The sequence below is a fragment of the Arctopsyche grandis genome, chromosome 3, assembly GCF_051622035.1.
Source record: "Arctopsyche grandis isolate Sample6627 chromosome 3, ASM5162203v2, whole genome shotgun sequence".
Lineage (NCBI taxonomy): Eukaryota > Metazoa > Arthropoda > Insecta > Trichoptera > Hydropsychidae > Arctopsyche > Arctopsyche grandis.
The window spans coordinates 24,854,919-24,872,365 of record NC_135357.1 but is presented as its reverse complement, the minus strand read 5'-3'; the positions used below and the strand labels follow the sequence as shown (position 1 = coordinate 24,872,365).

The 17,447-nt window shown below is 29.2% G+C and overlaps 3 protein-coding genes across 4 annotated transcripts in view; 2 read left to right on the top strand and 1 right to left on the bottom strand.

Moving 5' to 3' along the window:
* Positions 1-682: 682 nt before the first annotated feature.
* On the top strand, positions 683-2,386 carry LOC143923125 (mitochondrial inner membrane protease ATP23 homolog). The gene is made up of 5 exons (XM_077446647.1): positions 683-1,166; positions 1,258-1,303; positions 1,392-1,473; positions 1,576-1,800; positions 1,888-2,386. The coding sequence occupies exons 1-5, from the start codon at positions 935-937 to the stop codon at positions 2,080-2,082; spliced, it is 780 nt and encodes a 259-aa protein (XP_077302773.1). The 5' UTR covers positions 683-934; the 3' UTR covers positions 2,083-2,386.
* Positions 2,387-6,883: 4,497 nt separating this feature from the next.
* LOC143909037 (glycine receptor subunit alpha-4-like) overlaps positions 6,884-17,447 on the bottom strand; it is a 46,925-nt gene continuing 36,361 nt past the window's right edge. The window contains exons 3-10 of one of the 2 annotated variants that reach the window (XM_077426927.1): positions 11,109-11,176; positions 10,045-10,265; positions 9,878-9,960; positions 9,615-9,764; positions 9,318-9,516; positions 8,968-9,190; positions 8,421-8,585; positions 6,884-7,166 (exon numbers count right to left, since the gene is read on the bottom strand). In XM_077426927.1, coding sequence (XP_077283053.1) covers positions 6,939-7,166; positions 8,421-8,585; positions 8,968-9,190; positions 9,318-9,516; positions 9,615-9,764; positions 9,878-9,960; positions 10,045-10,265; positions 11,109-11,176 — 1,337 coding nt within the window. In that variant the 3' untranslated portion in view covers positions 6,884-6,938. The remainder of the gene's footprint in view (positions 7,167-8,420; positions 8,586-8,967; positions 9,191-9,317; positions 9,517-9,614; positions 9,765-9,877; positions 9,961-10,044; positions 10,266-11,108; positions 11,177-17,447) is intronic. The other variant, XM_077426928.1, reaches the window with a different exon arrangement.
* Positions 13,424-15,001, top strand: LOC143909039 (15-hydroxyprostaglandin dehydrogenase [NAD(+)]-like). Its single transcript, XM_077426929.1, has 5 exons — positions 13,424-13,641; positions 13,724-13,957; positions 14,042-14,215; positions 14,308-14,462; positions 14,528-15,001. The coding sequence occupies exons 1-5, from the start codon at positions 13,546-13,548 to the stop codon at positions 14,661-14,663; spliced, it is 795 nt and encodes a 264-aa protein (XP_077283055.1). The 5' UTR covers positions 13,424-13,545; the 3' UTR covers positions 14,664-15,001.

The following is a 17,447-nucleotide window of genomic DNA, read 5'->3' as shown; positions in this document are numbered from 1 at the left end:
TTCAGACATGCTCTCAATGCAAGCTATATCTCTTCTTAGTTTGCCTTCGCTCGTTCTTTCAACATCAGGATTTCCCCGCCATACTGACTACATTTTCTTTAAGAATGGATAAATTGGAACACGGGAGCTTATTGAATATTTCAAGATTTAAGATTTAAATCAGGCCAGGAAAAAAACGATATTTCGTGGTCAGATATACTTTTTGTGATAAACGGGTTACGTCGCAAAAGTGAATCGCTAGCAGGATAACCACCGCTACGAAAATCGCGTGCGTTGTTTTCCCAACGCACGAAAATTCGGCGTATAGAAAACTGCGCGAATGTTTTTTTACGAGATTTTTATTATTATCATTAAAAAAACATTCGCGCAATAATATTTGTGCAATTTTTGGTGTTCCGTTGTCGAGATTTTAATGACTTGCGCAAAATGGCTTTTTGCGGAATAATCACCGAACCGTTTTTAATACGCGCAAAAGCCGTAAAATTGGCGTTCTTATCAATCTGTCGAGAAAATGTATGTACATAAATTGATGACGAAGAACAAATTCACCCTTTTCAAAAATGCGAACTGTGACATGTCAAATTTTCGGTAATTGGACTATTCGTCACATTGCGGTGGTCACAAAAACAATTTTTGCCATGAAAATCGCGAATACACAATATTTGGAACTTAAGTTCTCGTTAGTATGATAGTTATCGTCACGATGGACTTTCCGGCTGCCAGATGTTCCGTTATAGAGATTTTAGTGACTTTGTGACGAGTGCTTTGTGACCGATAATCACCGAACCCAAATTTTCATTACGACTCGTAAAAATGCTATGGCCAGTAAAAAAGGAACTTAGACCACTATTATGCAATTAAGACAGTTCGTAGCTGTCAAGTTTCCGTGCTATTTTGGGGTTATGTATTTGAACGTTTTCTTGTAGAAGCAATAATGAGTGCGAACAGCAGCGAAGAACCAACCAGCTCCGATCAAAACTCATCGTCAAGTAATAAAAATACAAAACGAAACGAAAAAAATGAAGAAATGTGGGGATATGATTTGTTTCCAGAACGTAAAGGTGCTTATAAACCAAGTATGGGAAGTATCCTAGTTGGCATGGAAGGCCGAGAGACTATCGATAAATTCAAATGCGAAAAGAATGTTTACAAATGCGTCATGAAAAGTGGGTTTGCGCTTCAAAGATTTTATACTAGTGATTAAATTTAAAATGTGTGTGTGTACATAAATAAATTTATAAATTGCTTACATATCAGGTCCATTGGTCCAGTTAATGATGAATGCATTGAAATCTTCCGGATGGTAAATTTTAGATTTAAATTTAATGAAATCTATAGGTTTTCATATTGTATTTAAAAATATTCAACTTTTCTGTTTTTGAATTTTCTAGCGAAATAGACATCAGAAGACACATTACATGTGAAGTATGTGACATTTCTGTTAGTGGTGGCTATGATCCAGAATTGAATCAGGTATCTTCACTTATAATATTCGGAAATTTATTGATTTAAAATAAAAATAAGTTTTTCATTTACAATTTCTTAAGTTATTTTAATAAAAGGTGTATATTGCAGATTGTGGTATGTCAGAATTCAGCACGGAGCACAGGATTTGTGCAAGGTGTCTTGGCGCATGAAATGATTCACATGTTTGATTATTGTCGAAGAGAATTAGACTTTAAGAACATGGAACATTTAGCTTGTACAGAAATAAGAGCTGCTAATCTAACCCATTGTTCATTTTTAAGCGCTTGGTCACAGGGCGATGCCAATTTCACAAAAGTCAAAAAAGCCCACGAGGTATTAAATAATAATATATATATATATATAGTTAATTTTAATTAAGTCGTACGTATGTATGTATATAATTATTAATATTTTGTTTAGGATTGTGTTAAAACAAAAGCGCTTTATTCAGTTCTTTCCGTAAGACAGATAGCAAAAGAAGAAGCTGTGAAAGTGATTGATAAAGTTTTTCCAGTGTGTTATGCTGATTTGGAGCCGATTGGAAGGCGTATAAAATCTAATTCTAGAGATATGCATAGAGCTTATATAGAAAGTATACTTTATGGATATAATTAATAATATTCTTGAGTTAAGTTGGTGTAGTTAATTTTTATATGTATTATGTATTTGTATCAAATCTAGCAGTTTAATTAAGTTAAAATGAAATATAGTTTTCTGTTATTAAATTGCTGTTGTTATTTTAATTTATGATATACTAGTGGTTTTACCCGGCTTCGCTCGGTATTTGTAATGTAAACCGTTTAAACATGGATAATCTATTAGTAAACATTTGATTAAATTTATTTTATTTGAATGTTCATTTGTTTTTTTTATTAAATTGAATGTCACGGTTTCTACGAACCAAACATTCGTTTTTTTGAACACTCGTTATTCGTTACCTTACTTATTAGCTACTGTATGTAGTATATGTAGCCCGAAATTATTAATTAAATCAAATTTTTAAATTTAATTTTTTTAGATTTTATCACACGTTACAAGAAACTGAACTTAAGAAACCACTTGTACATATGTACATATATGATTGCCCCACAATCCTGTTTGAAAATTCTATCCTTTAGAAATGGAAGTATCTTAAATATTTATTATTTTTTTAATATAACCTTTACCTCTAATCCTTTAATTTGGCCCTCATTTATGGCGGATCCAGAGGGGGGGGGGGGCGGTGGCAGCAATCGCCCCTCCCTAAATTTCATTACCGTTTGAAAATTATAAATTGATTTAAATAATTTTGTAGCGACGTAAAAAATGGTTGTCCTTTTGTTGACAAAAGCTGGACAGTCAATGCGCCACAGATGTTATTTGTCAGGTGCATCCCGGGTGATTCCCAGATTTTAGGTAGTAAGCGACAAGGACGAAAACGGATTTTGAATGATAAAAAAACGATCTTACAGGGATATTCAACTTTCACTTTTTTATTTATTTGTTGGCAATTTCAATTATAAAAAGATGTTTCGATATCACCATCTGCTAATAATATTTGTGCCCTTAAGAGGGCTGGACAGCAGCGCCTTGTCCATACAAACGTAGTATACTTCTCCTTTCCTCAATTATGGCACTAGAGAAATTATTTTTTAATATGCTATGGATATCCACCATTGGGGTGCATCTATCGTTTTATTTTTTTGATTAATTATTTTTTATAGGAGCTAGGAGCTGCCAAACATCTATAAAATCGCCTCTTTTTTACACCCACGAAACGAGTCCAGCGTGCTTATTTAACAGTCGATTTAAAAAAAAAATACGCCAATAGATGCATAGAAGGTATCTTTCTCATACCGATGATGATTTTTTTTTAAAATTGGTCCAGTTTTGGAGGAGAATACGAAACTTTGTCAATTTAAAATACGTTTTATCTGGTCGAAGCGCAACTGTCGCATTCACTCAATATATACATACACTCAATATATGTATATATCGAAGAAAGGAACGGTAACAAAATTAAGGTTTCGGGTGTACAGCCCTCTTAATTATGGAAGCGGTCTAAGTCAAGATTTTTTTTTTTAAATCGATTATTTTGTAAAAGCGATATATATACATATAATAGAATAAAAAAAATAGTTGGAATAAAACAAAAATGGAACTTTTTCAATTAAATCAGAAACAAAACAAGAAGAAAATATTTTAAACAATATTACATTTTGAATTATATCTGAACCGTACTTTCTTATAGTGTGAAGGCAAACAAATTAGATAAGAAACGCAAATTCCGAAATTCACAAAAAGAAAGATTAGATGTATATAAAAAAGTAAACGAACCCATTTCTTTATTGCTACATTAGTGAAAATCAGATAAAAGGATTAAGTTAAATATTATGCATAATATTTAAATTACCAGTTAGCATAGCTTCAGTCGAAAGAAGCTTTTCAACTTTGAAAATTTTGAGAAACATTATTAAATATTCATCGAAATATTGATGTTAATGTAGAAAATATCATCAATAAATTTGCACATAGAGCAAAAAGAAAATTAGATTTTTTAATAGAGTAGTAATGAAATTAATTCAAAGTTTTATTCATTTTTTGGTCTTATAGAAAATAATTTTAGTTTAATGTACATATGCAATACCTTTTAAATGTACAATAATTAACTATTGTCATTTTTTTTTTCATTTTCTACATTAACGTCAATATTAACTGATAATATAAATACTATACATAATAAGTGAATCATTGGATTATCCTCGTCAAAGTTTTAGAAGCTTTTCCTTTATAAACTTGTATTCTTTAATCGGAAATCTGAATTTTTATGTAGATTTTATATATGTAATAGATAATATTATAAAAACGAGAACATCCATCTTTGCTAGTTTATATACAATAATATGCTTATTATAATATCTAAATTTATTCCTATAAAAATCTTTTATTTAGTGAACAATATGTTCAAGTGAGTCGAAACAGTTTTTTTTTTATATTAATTTTTTAATCATTGTATTTTTATTGTTAATTGCATCGTGAATAAATATAATTATTATTATGAATAATTCTATTTTTTTTAAATTAGAAATTGCCCTCCCCCTTAAAAAAATTGCTGGATCTGCGCTTGGCCGGCAGTTTTCAAAGGGCCCCTGTTTTTAATTAAATAAATGAACTTACCTTTTAAATGATCTTTGCACCTAAATTTGCAAATTCTGCAATTACATAATTTGAAGAGCTTCATGTTTAATAGACAAAATTGCAAGTTCACTTAGTCTGGATTGACCGATTTAATTTTTTCTTTAGTATTTTATTCATTTTAATTTTCCACGTGTGAATATAATTTATTAAGATTGTATTTAGTTAGTTTGTGTCATTTTCTTAGGGTTATTTATATAACTTTATCCTTTTTCTTTAAAATTTATGTATTAATAATATTTGGAGATCCTTCCAGGGACCCCCAACCCCAAGGGCTCGTATACCCCCGCATCATAGTAGTTAAGCCACTGCCTTACATATACATATGTACATATGCGTATGATCCGAAATTACAAGGCCTCTATATATCATTGAAAAAAAAATACTTTTATTTATATTTATCCTTACATATACATTTTTAATCAACCTCACTTGTTTTCTTTCACATGAATAAAAATCATAAATAGTTTTTTGAATATGTATATATATATTTATTGAAAAAAAATTACATAATTGCACTTGAAATATTGTTACAGTAAATTATGTTTACATTATTGATTGAGTAATGAGTAATATAACAGATACGAGTATTTTATGTGTTTATAAGTATGTATGTGTTTGTTTTTGATTTTTTTTGAATCTATAAAATTTGGATGTATGATAACCAGAGATCGGCGGTCAGGATTCTTTAATGCACAAAAAATGGTTCACTATTGTCAACCTATTGATTTTGCTCTCTTGCTTTGAAGGACAATAGTAATTGACAATAGTGAACCATTTTTTGCGCATTAAAGAATTCTGGCCGCTGATATCTGATGATAACCAGAGATCGGCGGACAAGTTGTTTTTGCCCACAAAAAATGGTTCACTATTGTCCTACAAAGCAAGAGAGCAAAAAAAAAAGGTTGACTACAGTGAACCATTTTTTGTGGGTAAAAGTAACTTGTCTGCCGATCTCTGATGATAACATTTAGATATCATGATTTTTAAAATTATTTCTTTTTGATCTTTGATATAAATATTTTTTTATAGTTAATAAATAAATAAATAAATTTAATAAATTTAAAAGTTAATAAATAAATTGTGATTTAATATAATGCTTCAATGTAACTTTGTGCTATTTTATAAATAAACTTATTTTTTGGGATGTTGCGAATGACTTGTAGAATGAATAGGAATAAGACTGGAAATTGTTTATCAATAAAGAGTTATTTAAATAATTTTTAAATATACTTAGGTTATTATAAAGTATGTATAGTATAATATTTTAATAATTAAAATTATATTAATACTTTCAGATCAGAAAAATATTGACAAAGGTTTCTTAACTATAGTAAGGCAAGCTATTTCTGGTGGGCTATCATTGTTTTTAAAGTGGTTTTTTTAAATGTACATTTTATATTTGTGTACAAAGCACTTGCGTGTATAATTTAAGTAAGCTCTATTATACATATGTATATATATATATATAAGATTTATGTTTTATCACTTTAACTTTCGAAATTTTAATATATTTTTGATTATTTATGTATTTTGGCACTTATGTAAAATGGGACATTATAATCTCTTGAGTTGCAACTTTATAATAATCACAACCACATTAATATATGATAAATTATATTATCTATAAATACAGACATAACTGGATATCATTCTTTCACCCGTGCATGCATTGTATTTGATTTAAAATCTGATATGAATTAATACTAGAGTCTGATTTATATAGACATATGTATTTTAGGTAGTATATTATATACTTGTTATTCAAAAAACAAACGCATTGGAAAAAACATTTTTATGAAAGTATGTGATATTAAATTTGTGTAAAATTTATAATAAAAAAAAATTTAATTTGTGGCTAATATCAAATGGTGAATGATCTTAAATATAGATATTCTCACAATTTTTTACTTCAAGGCATACATAATTCACAGCTTCATTTTACGATAATTATGAGTATAATAAGATGATAATTTTGTTTCTGAACAAATTTCATCACATTGTTTTTATGTCCAAGGCACATATTGTCATTCTTAAATTAAAACAATCACTGATTAATCATCTAAACTTAAATAATAATGACTAGTATATTTTGAGATGCACTTTTTGAAATTGACTAAAATTTAGGAGCTCATTATTTGTGTATTATATAATATATGTATATTCATATTTAAATAGATATATTATAAATATATATCTCTATAATAAGCTTGTGTTTCGTAAATATTGTGATAGTGTCATTAGAACATTATTTAGTTGAGGAAAAATCCAATTTCCTCAACAACATGATCTTCGGGTCATTTGTGCATTTGCTTTTGAGATGCATTCAAGTAAATTATCCAATAAACTGTTGTAAATAACAAAAAGCAGATGGGAAAAATTATTAAAGACACTTGATCCATCATTCCTCTCTGCGATCCGCAATACAGCACCGCTTGCTCGGCTACAGCACGAAACCGTGCGCCTCGTACAGCCTCGCGTCCAGCCTCTCGCACGGCTTCAGATGATTCAACATTCGCCTCCTGCTATGGGTATACGCATAAACTATATTATACATATGTAATTTCTTATAATTAAATCGTTTGTACACACTGTAGAACAATTTTTTTCGAATTTTTTTTTGTTAATAAAATTTTTAGTTCAAAATATATCGACGACACATCATATTATATTTTACATATTTGGTTTTGAAATGTTAAAATATTCAAAGGTCTTTAATATATATTTTTTTTTATTCTTCGGATAGTACATACATATGTACTTAAAACAATGGTACCATATTTTATATTCAAAATTTGAAAATTGAAATTTACCAATATATTTGAAATATAAAAAAATGCGGTGTTAAATGCAAAATCAATGAAATATTTAGTTTAGCAAAATAAAATTAAAATTAATTTGCGATACTTTAATAGCTGATAATGGACTCTTGAGTTGTGCAATAGCTGCTGGTATTAAATTATATATTTCACTCCTCAATATTGGATATACACATGGGCGTCATTTCAGTTTTTCCCAGGGGGGGGGGGGTGTTAAATAAATGGGTGTATAAAAAGCACAAAATAATCTGAAAATCTTTCAAAGCAAGACAAACAACAAAACAAAATATATTGGTGAGTTAACATTTTTTTTTTCTGGGAAAAATCGTCATGTTTATACCTGACAGCGTTCTAAAGAATTTCAATATTCTATTTTTGTTGGTTCAGTATTTTAATTCAAATTCATAATAATAAATTTAGCAATGTGGATAATCTTTTCAAATCTACGGGGAGGCGGTTGACCACCCCAGCCCCCCCCCCCAAATGACGCCCCTGGATATACAATTTAAGATATATTATTACTATACAATATAAGATATAATATTATTACTATACAATATAAGATATTATATTATTACTATACAATATAAGATATTATATGTCAATGAGTTATTATGAGGTTGTCGTGCAAACATATAATATAATAATACTAATATACTAATTTTGATCACACTATTGTTCACAAGCATCACATATACATAGGTTGTTCTTATAAATTATTCATAGACTAATATAAGCTATTTCAAAATTATGTTACACCTACTAGAATACAACGTAATCGTTATGTATTGATCGCAATGATCAGTGTATTGAAAGCGTCTAATAAGCTTAAAAATAAATGTTAAATGAACGTTTCAATGCATACATAATTTAATAAAGCTCATACTTATATATGTAGATATACTAATCTTTATTCTGTCAAATGTATGCATTTTTGTACGTGCTTTTAATCATACATACTCTGTGCATTTGCAGCCGTGGTGGGAGAGGGGGTGTGGGTTCTTTGTGCATCGTGTCCTCAGGACCAATCTTCCTGTGGCCGAAAGCTCTTAAGTTTTCTATGCGATTGCCGTTTTGCCCGCGATGGATCAGAAGCGGTAATTCGGCCGTTCCTTGCATCAAAGCCTGTCAATTTGTATACGACCCAAATATTCAAAAAAAGCTGTTTTCCAAAAATATAATTTAATATTTATTTTGGGCTAATGTGTACAATGTTTTCATTAGACAGTTGGCATCGATATTGAACAATGCCTTGGAGACATTTGTTGAATTAAAAATGCCGCATATCTCAAACATACGAAATAATGAAATGCGAAAAAGCTTGCAATTTTGGTATTCCTAATAAAGCTTGCAATAATTTATCATCATGCATCAAGTGTTTGTAAATTGTTTAAAAAAAAATTATAATTCAGTTCAAAGTAATATTTTTTTTTCAGAATTCTTATCTTGTCTGTGAAATCTACTTCTAAGAGCAAGTTTGGTGTGTAGAGTTGTGTAATACATTTACCTGTGTGTGGTTTACTAGAACCGTCGGAGGCGGCAGAGGCGGCGGTGGCGGAGGTGGTTCACACGGTTTGTCGAGGTCTTTAGGTTTATGTCTCCAATGTTTGTCATATCGTATGCCAAACAAAACAATGAAATACTCAATTAGAGCCAAAAACACAAAAAGCGTGCATGATATAAGCCACACTTCGATGCATTTCAGCTCGAGAGCTTTGGGCGAGTTGTTCCTAGTGAATTCAAAAATTACTCTCAATAAATATTGTACTATGATATACATATTATGTATGTGCGTATGACAAACGAATAGCCGTTCAATACACTCGTACGTGTTTGCTTTTAATTGTATTTACACACCTAACTGTGTCGATCATTGTGACTAGCGATAATAAGGTCGTGACAAGCAGGACCATTCTTCCGGGAACGATTTCTGGTATGACACAAAACCCACCCCAAGACATGACCACGAAAAGGGTCGATGGCAAGTAGCATTCTAGAAGGTAGCTGCGTAGCTCTCGAGACATTGTGATGAGTAAACGAGCCGTGGAGTGATTGCCTAGAACATTCGAGTGTTACCGTTCACATTTACATATTATGTTTTCTTATCATGCATATATTTTATTTGTTTTATTATAAATAGAATAGTTGACATACCTTCACCGTAGTATATGTTGTGTAATTCATGATCAATAGTAAATGATACTACATATTTAGGCAAACGATATCCATCACTGAAATCACTAGGAAAACTCACAGGATCATCCCCTTTCCAACGGAATGTCATATCTTGCATAGTGTACTTATCTGAAGAAAAAAAGTTTATATATCATATAAATAGTTTATATGTATGTATTTTAATTTCAATAAAATTCTAGAAATGTTTGGCGGTCTGTGGTTAATTCAATTAGAAAACTTACAACTGCTAAAATCTACAGCACAGTTTTGGACGTCTAATGGATACAATACAAAATCCATGTCACATTTGATAATTACAGTCGCTCTGTAAAGTTAAATTTCAAATTATTATAATTGTATTTGCTAAATATAATTGTATTGATTTTATTTAATTTTCTATTCATTTTACCCTATGCTGATCGCTAAAGTGCTGTTTTTGTAGAGACGGAGAGACGTCATCTCTTGAAAGACGGAGAGTACTTTCATTTCTCTCAACTGACGGATGTACAAGTCGGGCGTCCAAAACATGTTACGCTGTTCCCAAATCAACTCGACAAACGGAAGTTCAGACACGGCCTTCATCCTGTGATCTTCCCAGTATACTTGCAGAAATAAGTCGAGAGAAATCTCCTGGTCGAAATTTTCACATCTTAGTAAGGGTTCATAAATTGAATTCTAATACAAATTTTCAAAATAACGATTAACTCAAACTGCATTGATGTACTATTTATTACTTATACATTTTTAAAAGTCTCAAAAGGTGAACTCTGTCAATCAGTGAAATTTCACCGAATTCAGTAGACAATTATACGAACATATGTACATATGTACTAATCTGACCCTGATTTGCCCCATTTCTATTTTTCGCTTTGATTGACACATCGCATTTGCACGATATCCAATATTGGAAAACCTTTGCTTATGGCTGACTTCAATTCTGTGAAAATTTTCATCCCCCATCCAATTAATTTTATATGCACTAGTACAATACAAATTTTAAATTACCCTTAAATTTTTCACATCAACGTGAATGTCTTTCTATTTTGATTCAAAATTGGAGAGTTGAATAAATATAACATTTTATACATCATATGCCGTTTTAAATAATAATGAAATATTGTAGTAACAAAATTACTTAACACCAATTTCTATTTTTTTTTCATTATTAAGAATAGTCAAATATTTAGAAATAGATAGTGAAAATTTAAAAAATAAATTGGTCTTAGTTAAAGTATCATGATGTACATATTTATAGGTATAATTTTATGCTTCTAAATAATTAGAGACTAGATTTGTATAATGAACAAACAAATATACATTTTTAGACAGTACCTAGATTCTAATTCAATAGGTCCCTAGAAGTTCGTTATAATGAGGTATGACTGTATACAGTTTAGAATTTTATATACATATATAATTCGCAGATTATTGATATAATTTTTTTTGATAATATATATTATTCATACTCCTTACCTCTTTGCTCTCGTCAACCACAGACACCCTATTGATGAATAGTGATATTGATACATTTGTATTTTTTCCTGAAACAAAGATAAATATGTATAATGAGTAGGTGTATGTATGTGAACAATATTGCAAATCTTAAATATATTTGTATATAATATATTATAAGAGTTTATATGTAATATATTATATAATCTTATTGAGGGATTTTTTTCAATACATTTTTAAAACTTACTTATCTACCAACATTTATATGTACATATGTATGTATCTAGTCGAGAGAAAGCGTAATATATAATATTAGATTTTTCAACGACAAGCGATAATTTGTTGTGGCATTTGGTATTACCATATGTGCTTTGATATTGAGGAAAAAATGGTTTGATTATGCCTGTATCAATTTGCTATACAAATACCGTTTTATCTGTTTTGTTTTTCAAATACTCCAACAAGCGATTTATTAGCAAAATTGGTGCAGCAAAACAAACACACAGGGATTAAGAAAAGTTTTTGTTTAATATTAAATATCGACACCTGTTTTGTTCATTCATGCATATTATAAACTGTTAACAAAAGGATACGAAGTTTAACATTATGATTTGAAATTGAAATTTAATTAAGAATTTCAAATGCAATGAACGAAAATATTACTTTTCAATTATATTTTCATAAATCGGTCACTAGTGTCAGTGGTTCACGAATTCGAAATAATACTTTATTTTAGTTTTGTTATCGCCCAGTAAATAATGGCTCAAATAAAAAGCTTATAAGAAATTGAATTTTCGAACGTGTATATCAAGCTACATGACGGGAGATAATGCATTTTTTTTATATGTATTTGGTAATTGCACATTCAAATATTTTTATATATTCGTATTGCAAAATGAAAAAAAATGGTAAAAAAAAATGGTAAAAAAAATTAGAGACATGTTTATCACATTTTACATATTATTGTTATTATGCAATAATAATTAATTTCTATTTTTGTAATTTTTAGATAAAATTGAACTTGTTTTGTCGCACAGTAGTTGATATCATTTTTTTCAAATTTAATTTATACATTGATCATAATATCTGAAAACATGATTGTATTTCAAAATATTAATAATACAGGTTTATTGAAATTTATAGCTTGTCAAACTTTTAGTTAGTTTTATGTCAAGAAAACAAAGTATCTACAGAACGAATCAAGTTTACTATTTTTTTTATAGTAAGTGGGAATATTAGATGCTCTCTTCCCCCAATATATAACACGTTGCAATTTTTCAACCAATTATTATTGGAATCATTCCCTTATTTTCTTACTTTTTCAATCATATTTTTATATTTCAAATTCATCATAATGGAGTTTTTTATGGCGTCAATTTTGACAATATTTCGTAAAACTGCTTCTTATGTTCGTTCATTTAAATAAAAGATACATTTTAACGCTACAGATACATATGTATATGCTTTCAGCGACTGAGTTGGCAAAAGTATACTTCTACTAGTGAAAGTTTGCGTTCTCAGTACAATATAGATTTACTGTACTATCTATACAATGTCCATTGAAAGAAGTAGAAAGCGTTTAAACAATTCGTTATTATTTCAAGAATTTGTAATTTTCCATATGGTGTTGTTTCCATATGGCTGCTTTGGCATTTGCATGAAAAAATTGTGAAATTTTTTATGTATATTCAAACATATGTTTTTTTCAAATGTATGCTTGAAGTATTATATTTTTAATAAATAATTATTGTGCTAAAAACATAAACTTATTTTAATAGGATAATTTTTAAATTGTATTATTAGGTAACTAAAATATATATTTATGTATATCTCTTATATTTCTGTGAAAACAATAACAAATATATGTTTTTTGTAAAAATTTTGTTAACAATAAATATTCATCATTCACATTCATTTATTTAATTTTCAAATATTTTTGATATTTTGAATATTTCATTTCTTTTGTACGCATGGTCTGCCTTATATATATATATATACATACATACATATTTATGCAACTTTTATATAAAATCTGTAATTAATTGTCTTTAAAAATCGTCAACATCCCACATTAAGTATATATATATATTTAGCAAAATTGAAATGTAAAGTGACTGGAAGTGAATAAGAAGGGTACTTAATATACATATGTACATATGTATGTCCGTATGCTCGTTCGCCTTTACAGGATTTGCTTAATATTTAGCTTTGTTCTACCCACTATTTTTGGGGATGAAATTGAAGAACATATTGTAATAATATCACTGATTAAAATGCGTTTTCTTTGTTACCATGTGGAAGCCTTTCGCGATAACCCTGTGTTATCTGGAATCGTTGTTGACGACCGGGTATATAAGGCTTGTTTCACATCACACATGTATCTATTCGCTTTGAATCGATCAGGAGCTTCTCAAGGCTTGATTTTATTATTACTAGGAGTGACCGAGTAGTACTAACCATGTACGATTTAAAAGGTAAAACAGCAGTGGTAACTGGAGGAGCCACAGGGATTGGATACCAATATGTGAGAGACATGCTCAAGGCGGGCGTCACCGTAAGTATCTATTGAATTATTTTTATAAAATAAAAATAAATAATTAAAAAAAAATCATTGTAAATATACTTGAATATTTCAGAAATGTGCGATCCTCGACATGAACGTCACTCTTGGCGAAGAAGCAGTTAAGAAGTTAAACACTGAGTTCGGCAAGGACCATACCTACTTTGTGAAATGCGACGTGACGAAGATGTCCGAGTTCGAAACTGCAATGAAAACTGTTATGACTATGTTCAAGACAATCGACATCTTGATCAATAACGCTGGTGTGATGAACGATTCCGATTGGGAAAAGGAGATTCAAATCAACATGGTAAATTTCATTCATATACCTATGTATGTATATAAATACCCAAATGTATGATATGAACGAGTTTACAGTGAAATTTTGTTTCAGAATGGCGTGATCTACGGCACTATGCTGGGCATTCGCTTTATGGGTAAAAACCATGGTGGCCATGGTGGAACCATCGTTAATATTGCTTCCATCCTTGGCTTGGGTCCTTTGGCTGGATGTCCAGTTTACTGTGGAACTAAGCATGCCGTTGTCGGATTAACTACATCTTGGGCAGTAAGTGTTATTTGTCAATTATTGATGCCCATTCCTCTTTATTTCAAACAAGTAAATAAGTTTCATATGGTTTTTTTCTTTGGAACTATTAGTTGCCATATCATTACAACAAGACTGGTATCAGGATGATGGTTATGTGTCCCGGTGTAACAGACACAGATCTCATCTCAGGAGCTATCAAACGCCAGATGAACGAGGAGGATAGTAAGGAGTGCCATAGGGAATTAACAGCTCTTCCTAAGCAACCGTGAGTTACACAATGATCTTATTTTGTTTTTAGTGAATTGAATGATTATTGTGGTGTGATTTCAGAACTACCAACGTTTCTAAGGCAATGATGCATATGTTGATGTATGGTAAGAACAGTTCAGTTTGGGTTAGCGAAGGTGGACAAGATTGCTACGAGGTCACCATACCTAGCAGGGTTGAAATGCGCAAAATACCCTGAATACAGTTTATTCACATAATATCAGTAATAATAAATGCTGAAGCACAGATCATTTTAATATATTATATATTCATAGAACACCCTAATTTGTGTTTTATTTCTGATTTTAAAATAACTTTTATATTTATAACAAGTACCAAATTTTATAAATAAAACAAGTGCCAACAATAGATTGTTGTATAATAAATTTTCTATTCTAATATCGAAAATTTATTTAATAATATAATATCAAAAATTGTTATTTAGTAATATAAACATTCTTTGAAGTCACTTTATTCTGACTGAAGATTGTAAATTTTGTAAATATCTAAAGTTATATTATAATTATTTATCTGGTCAATCCCGTCTTTTGGTCCTATATTCTTTCCTACGCTATTTACTAACACCATCAATCATCACTATCACAAAATAATACTTTAATAACGAGCAATCCACTTTGAATATTTTATTTATTTTTTTTAGCGGATAGATGATGGTCTACCGTTAAGATTTATCAATTTGGCAAATATGCATTAAGAAAATTAATTATTCAAATAAAAAACCTTACAGTGCATGCAATATATTATACTTTGCTTTCTGATTTCCATAAATAAGTTGTATAAATAAAAGAGATGATGAAAAAGTTAATTCATGTTGACAATAAAATATTTAATGGCCTTATCAAAGTAGCAACATGTACATACATATTCGTACGTCGTTTTGCCTAATAGATCGAGTCCTCAACAATCTGCTTTAAGATAATTTAGTATTTAGGTAAATTTTGATAACTATTAATAACACTGTTCGACAAATGACGACTTTTTTTTTGGTTCAGAGATGAGATGTAGCTTTTCTTACAGATATATGCCCAGTGAATACGAATCTGGTAATAAAAAAAGTTGATTGGCTCGAGATTCAGAGATATATGTGTTTTTTAAATCGCGCGATTTTTCTATATCTTGGTGTTGTGCGGTCGATGTCTCAAAATCTGTCATTTTCCTGTTCAAAATGAATATTGGAATCTATAGTCGGGTATTTTATCTTCCATTTGTAGTACTTTTCAGCTCACAAATCTCTCTAAGTAGTCGTCCAGTTCAAATCAAAAGTCAAAAGTACGTATTTTCACTTGGGATTTTTTCCCACTGTTAATACTATTTTATATTGATTTTTTTTCTATTGAAACATGTTTATTGGGATAGTATTCTGACCACACTATTTTTTGTTTTCGTTTAAAAGGGTTAATTGGAAGTGCGCTGAACATTAAATCGGTAAAATTGCTTTAAAAAAAAAAAAACTACTTTGTTAATATTTTTCAATTTATTGAATTATAAATATCATAATTTCACTGAAATTAAGAAGTGAATTTGTAATTCTGTTGTTAGATCCGTACTTACTACTTGAGTCTGAGTACGAATTGACAATAACAATTTCACCGTAACATATACATACATATGTACATACATATAATGTGGCAAGTAAATATCTACTAATTGTAGTCAATATTAAGTTATATGGCCAGTGGTAAATTGCCAATGATATAAAATGTATACTACAGGTACCTATTTATTCTTTTACTGTACATATGTATATCTTAAATAAGATAATTTGCCAATTATTGACTATGAAATTGAAATCACACGCATGGCCATAAAAAACGTCTTGCTTAACTCCACTAATATCAACATGTAAAATAAAATTGAAAATGGAAGTATGTATTATATTTAAATACATATTTGCATACATACATATGTACATATATTAAAAAAAAAAGATAAAATTATTCAAAGCATCAATCTCAAAATATCTAGCTAAATAACTGAAAATATTCAATTAATATAAAAATTGCATACAAAACTATTTTACTCGACGGGAAAAGAAGAAAAGACAAATAAGAAATTATTATTACATCGTATTTAAAGTTTTGAGATATATTAAAATGTCGTGCTAAATAGATGTATTGAATCTATTACAGAACAGTATGAACTTCCTCAAAATACATTGTAGTTCATAATTTAATTATAATTTGTATTATGTTTCAAGCAAAATTATACGTAGTTAACTTGTTGTACGCCAAGAGATATTGAGTTACATAGTTGAAATCACGTTATATCTACATATGTTCATGAAGTACACGTCATTGTACAATTTGTTTGACTCGTCACAAATATATTATTTAATAAATTAACGAGCTGCCAGCCGCATTAATAAACGAATAAGATACATACTCTTTTTTCTAAAACTTCAGGCGTATAATCATTCCAGCATTTTTTTTGGAAATAAAATACCTGAATGACTATGACTATGGAATACGAATACATATATGTATATATATATACCTACTTTTATGTATATACAAATTATTAATTTTTATTATTCTACTATTTTATAAATGATTTATATTATAAATGATTATAAATGATTTTATAAATGATTTTATACAAATGAGTTTTTTTTGTGTAACTTCAATGTGCAGAAGTCGATATACATATACATACATACATACATATGTACAAATACATTGACAGAGTAAAATCATTATATGTATTACAAATGGAAGTAAATTCTTCATTGTTATTCAATTTTTTTTAATACATTATTACATTATTGTTGTGATAAATTAGCTATTGAGCTATTTCTTAAAATAAATAAATTTATATTTAATTAAATTTAAATCAGAAGTAATAATATTCATTTTGGAATTTGAAACAAATTGTACAAAAAAATTAAAACGTATGCTAATACGATTTTTGTATCAATTATTTTGTTCTTACAGCATGGGATTGTTGAAATTTGGACGATATTAAA